General features: G+C 35.2%; 1 protein-coding gene across 1 annotated transcript; it reads right to left on the bottom strand.

The window, feature by feature from the left end:
- Nucleotides 1-2616, bottom strand: LOC120075051 (serine/arginine repetitive matrix protein 2-like). Its single transcript, XM_039028201.1, has 3 exons — nucleotides 2325-2616; nucleotides 1242-1606; nucleotides 1-639 (listed from the first exon to the last, which is right to left on the bottom strand). The coding sequence occupies exons 2-3, from the start codon at nucleotides 1541-1543 to the stop codon at nucleotides 585-587; spliced, it is 357 nt and encodes a 118-aa protein (XP_038884129.1). The 5' UTR covers nucleotides 1544-1606; nucleotides 2325-2616; the 3' UTR covers nucleotides 1-584.
- Between the last annotated feature and the right edge of the window lie 3350 nt (nucleotides 2617-5966).

The raw sequence follows: 5966 nt of genomic DNA, 5'->3' as shown, positions 1-5966 counted from the left end.
TTTTGAAATTTAACCTATATTTAACTTGAAATGTTTCACTAATCGAGATATTATGAGATATATGAAATTGTACCACTACAGAGTCATTTTTACATCAATTACAAGTCTTTTTTTCTTAAAAAAAATCAATTACAAGTCTATTAAGTATCTACCATTTACCATCATTATTAGTAAAATTACAAATTTAATATCTAAAATTTCGTATGATCTAAACTAAAGATAGGAGTAAAGAATTTAGCCTCAAAAGGTTAGACGGGTCAAGCTCAATGTGGTTTATTCATATTCTTCTTGGTTTTCTTGAGCTCACCACCAGAATCAGTATCAGAAGAATCATCCTTATGCCTTCTTTTTCTATCCTTCTGATGACCTTTCAACACTTTGGAAACCTTTTTCTCGTCATCCTTATCATCATACTGATCTTCAGTTTCATGCTTTTTCCAGTTCAATTCCTGTTCAGAAAAGAATATTCAGACTTCTCATGGTGCTTAATATCGGCATTGTGGCTCTCTCTTCTATTCCTTGATGGATCGGAAATCCCTTCTCTAACCAGTTCACTATCGTCCGAAGAGCAGCTCTCAATTTTTTCATCTGCTCCCCTCCTTTCTTGCGGCAATTCGGTGAGTCTGTGTATTTGATAAACTATTCAATCAAGGAAAACACCGTTTAGACAATCATCTTGTGCGCAAAATAAGAAAACAACACTAGGCACACAACTACGAATATGATAAAAGATCAGAAACAACAGAATAAATTTTCATTAAACCATGAAGGAAAAAGACACAGAGCCATGAAATTATTAATTAGCAAAGAAATTTTATATAGGCCACTTTCATATCACTACCTGAATATTCATTCTACCACTCAAGAAAATTACCATTTATTATTGTACAACAATAATAAATGGAATTGTGAATTTGCTTCTAAATGGTGGGCTATATAATTTAGCTTCTTTGGGGTGGTTGGTTGTCTTCATTAGAAGATTGATGAGTGGATGATCGAAGGGATTGATGGTGGAAGCTTTTGCAGAAAAGGAAAAATCGTATGGAGATGTCCTACTCGTTCTCTTATGTTATGTCTTTGGAGATAAGTTTAATTACATGTATTTTAGTTCATAATGATGAAGTAATAATTGCAAATTCCAAAACAAAATCAGAGTTCCATCATCCATGGGTGTGCCTCAAAGTGTATCAAGCTCAAAAAATTTGAAAAACAATAAAAAGACAATAAGCGAACACCATAACCTCTTATCTGCAAATACAATGGCAGAAGCTCCATCTTTTTCCTCTAAAGCAGCTTCCAAAGTCTCACGAACCTCCCTTAACTTCTCAGAAATTTTATCCACTGTATAACCTTGGTCAGTGAGCTTGTCCTCAAGTATAACAAGTTTGAGTTCAATCCAACGCTTGACATCGTGTTCAAGAATGTCTTCATTAGGTTTTCTTGAAACTCCAGCAATGCCCTGGTATTCCTCGAATCCTCTAGAGCTTTCAGCAACCTTTCTGGTTTTTGGACTCAAAGAACTTATTGGTCTGGATGTAGCCATTGGTGCCAGACCCTCTGGGAGTTTGTAACCCAATACTGTTATACATCTTCTTTGCTTCACAACCTAGAAAAAGAATTCAACCCCAGTCAAGATAATGATTCAATTTCAAGCGGAAAGAAAACCATTCAGGCATTGAGGGGAAAAAAAAAGAACCTAATCGCGAACAAAATTAATTCAAGATTGAATTCAAGCAAATTTCTTTGGATAACTTGGACCTTGGTTAACAGGTGCTTGCGTGCTTCTGATGATGAAAAAGATGGGAATCATGAAGTCTCTAAACCTTAGCAATCGATTTGGTACATAAAGTCAGAAACCAAACCAATTTGGTCGGTTGGTTAAGTTCAAATACCCTGTACTACTCCAACCAGGAAAGTCTGATAAACTATTTCCCCAAAAAAATGCCACTGATGGGGTGTACATGGTTAGGGATTTTGTTACCAAAATCGAGAAATATAGTATTCACAAGTTCAGAATTAACGATTACAGAGAACGACCAAACCAACTAGAATCTCAAGCATTAAAATAAAGAGAGAGAACAAAAGAAAAACCATGAGATTGCACATTCAAAATCTCAAAACCTAAATCACGGAACAAAAAAATTACATACAGGACAAAAATTCCAGAGAAAAAGAAAAAAACTCAAACACCAAAGTAATCAAAATAGAAATCGAAGATCGGAATCTGGAAAAGGAAAAAAACAAAAAAAATCCTTAACCTCACATATAATGACAGAACCAAAATTCCTTATCTCATAAAACCATAAAACTCGATAAAATTTTACCAGAGATGGAGCGAGCACAAGAGATGGAGAGATCTTGAGCGATCAGAGACGGCGGGAACAGTGGAATACGAGAGAGAGAAATCGAGATCACGGAGAAAAGCTCGAGAGAATCGAGAACGTTTCAGAGAGAAATTGAGAGTTTCAGTCTTAAAGTGGAAGGAAATGGGCGCGAATAAGAACCCTATCAAACGGTGAAAGCAAATATATATAGTTTTTGGAGAGGATTATGATCTCTATCTTATATTAATTTTAAATAAGTGATTGATAATTCAGTTATAAATCTTAAAAATTCTCTTTTTCTCAAGAAGAAAACATAACTTTTTTTTAAAAAAAAATAAAAATATCAGGTGCTCGCTACCAAGCCAATTTTCTGATTAGAATTTGTCATATAGCCATTTTTATTATTAAAAAAAAAAAAAAAAAAAAGTTGAATTATTATTTAAAAAGAGGGTTGCATGATATAAATGATGCCTAGGTTATATTTTATCACTATTCATAAATTGACCCTTAAATTTTTTCTCTTAAAACTCTTTAAATTATTTAAGGTTTGTCGTTTTCTAAAAGGAATTAAAGATATATATTATTGTTTTCTTTTCAAAAATATTATACTTAATCCTATTTCATGACTTCTTATGTATTCTTTTAGATATTTCTAAAAATTTTTTATTGTCTACGTTAAAAACAAATACATGATTTACAACTATATACAAATATAATGCTTATACCTTGGAAACGGAAAAAAAAAAAAAAAAAAAAAAAAGTTCATAATATCAAATGACCTATTTTTTTTTTAAAAAAAAACTGTCAATTAACCTTCTGCTAACGTTATGACGGTAGTAGATTACAAGAATTGTCCCTGATAATTGTCTCGCTCTCGCTACTTGGATCTCGCGCTCGCTATCTGTCTATCTTCCATCGTGATGTGATTGTTTGTCATTGTGCCATTGATTTGACAATTTTCACGAAATCTATCTACAATTTAAAATCGTTAACATACAGCAAAATATGTAATGGTGAATTCTTTAAAATCTAAACTTCATTTCAACTGTCATTTTGTTGAACGGAGATTTATTGAACGAGGTTTTCCAGAGTGGAGTTTTTCAAAACCAAACGGAGTTTTCAGAACGGGTTTTTCAGAACGAAACAAAATTTTCTTCAACTTGGTTTCATTGGTGTTTGTAGAAACGTGGTCTAAAAAAATGTATGTAAATAGACAATGTAAATAGCATAATGAAAGGGGTGTAAGAAAGAGCGACAATGAAAAAGGTGGAGAGAGAGAGCGACAGCGAGAAAGGTGGAGAGAGCAATATTGAGCGACAGCGCGATACAGCGAGAGCAATTTGGAGCGACAGTGAGCAAGATCCATGTGTATTACTATCTTCTTAATAAAAAATGTTCTCTTGCTTTGTAGGATGACAGAAAAGTGTGTACTAATTCGATATGGAGAACATTGGGATGAGAACCAAAATTTGTATGTTGGAGCGCAAGCTAACAGGAATCATTGTGCCTATTACCTTGAAGTATAAAGAACTTAAAGCTCACATTTACAGGGTTGCAAATGTAAATTACTCAGAGTTTGATGTTGTTATGGGAGTTAAATATAAGCTTGACTTTGAAGCCCCTCCACAGTACATACGGAATGACAGTGGTGTTCGCTTCCTTCTTTTCCGAGATGATCTTTCTAGAGTTCAGCTATATGTAACGCTAAAATCATACCACGGCGAAAATGTGAATATGAGTCATAATGGTATAGGTGTAGACAGACAATATGAGGTATCATATGAGCTTAATCAAGAAGAGGGTGATATTCCATTGTCTATGAACACTCATCCATCGACATTATCAGTAGATAATAACAGCATTCATGCAGTGGATTTGGAAAGAGAAACTCAATATAACGGACCTGTGCTTGGTAATGAGAGATCAACAGGTTTGAATTTTATGGATTGTGGTCCTTCAGAAAAACGTGATCCTTTCGTGGTTGATAATGAAAGATCAGTAGGATTGAATTCTATGTACTGTGATCCTTCAGAGGTGCATAGACCTGTAGTGGCTATTACTAAGAGATCAGCATGATTGAATTTCATGTCTTCATGTCGTAAAGAGGAATTGATTATGCCTAGTACCTCTTCATCTGATACAGATGTTGAAGTTGGTCAAATTTTTTTAAGTAAAAGTGATTTAAAAATGAGATTGTCTATTCTGTCCATAAACAATAATTTTGAATATAAGGTAAGGAATTCAACTAAGTCTTTGTTTACTGTCAAATGTATAGAGGATAATTGTAAGTGGAGCTTTCGTGCAGTGAAAATTCCAGGGTGCGACATATTTAAGATCACGAAGTATATACGGTCGCACACATGTTCTATTGGAATTTTAAATCATGACCATAGACAAACAACGGCTGCAGTAGTTAGTGAACTAATCAAAGACAAGTTTATAGGCATAGGACGTGTTTGTAAACCTCATCACATTGTTGAGGATATGAGAAAAGAGTATGGCGTAAACATAAGTTATGATAAGGCATTGCGTGCAAGGAAAACCGCTTATGCTCTCGCTAGGGGTACTTCAGAAGAGTCGTATGTTGTTTTACATGCATATGGTGAAGCGTTAAAAATGGAGAATCCAGGTACAATGTTTGAAATCGAACTTGAAAATGATGTCCATTTCAAGTACATGTTTATGGCATTAGGGCCTTTATTAGAGGTTTTTCAAGTTGTTTGCCTGTGATAATTGTTGATGGATCGAATCTGAAAGAAAATACAAAGGGACCATGTTGGTCGGCGTTTCCATGGATGGCAACAACCAAGTTTACCCACTAGCATATGCCATAGTGGACAATGAAACTGATCGAGCTTGGAAGTGGTTTATGTCGAACTTGAAGTGTGTCATTGGAGAACCCCCTAACTTGATGTTCGTGTTCAATCGAGTGGTATCTATTGGCAATGCCATTCGTGCAGTTTTTCCCACGACATTTCATGGATTGTGCACATACCACCTAGAAAATAATATTATTTCCATCTTTAAGGACAGTACGATTGTTGGGATGTTCAAGGATGCAGCCAGAGCATTTCGCATGTTAGAGTTCCAAGCACACTGGGACCAACTACGTAATTTTCAAAATGGTGCAGTATCGAAATATTTGGAAGATATTGGTCTTGAAAGGTGGACGCGTGTTTACCAAACAGAACGAAGATATGATAACATAACGTCCAATAGTGCAGAGTGTTTTAATTCATTGACCAAAGAATATCGACAACTGCCCATAATGTGTTTATTAGAACATGTTCGAGGCTTCATCCAGTCATGGTTTTATGAATGGAGAAATTATTGGGCATCTTGAATGACGTTGGGCCGATTGATTGTTATAGGATCCATGTGCGGGAAAATTGATTGGACGGTATTGTGAACCTCCATACGAAGGAATGCACATGCAAGGAATTTGACTCACTCGATATCCCATGTTCGCATGCAATTGTGGCTATGCGAGAACGAAACATCCCCATCCATGGTTTGTGCAGTCCATTCTATAGTGTTGACTCTCTCATGGTTGCTTATGCAGAGCCTGAAATCCACTCGGTCACATATCTGAATGGAAGAGACTTCCGAAATATGTGGAAAAACATATTGCACCTCCTAGAA

Source organism: Benincasa hispida, chromosome 4, assembly GCF_009727055.1.
Source record: "Benincasa hispida cultivar B227 chromosome 4, ASM972705v1, whole genome shotgun sequence".
Classification (NCBI taxonomy): Eukaryota; Viridiplantae; Streptophyta; class Magnoliopsida; order Cucurbitales; family Cucurbitaceae; genus Benincasa; species Benincasa hispida.
The sequence above is the reverse complement of the archived record's forward strand: the minus strand, read 5'-3'. Positions and strand labels throughout refer to the sequence as shown.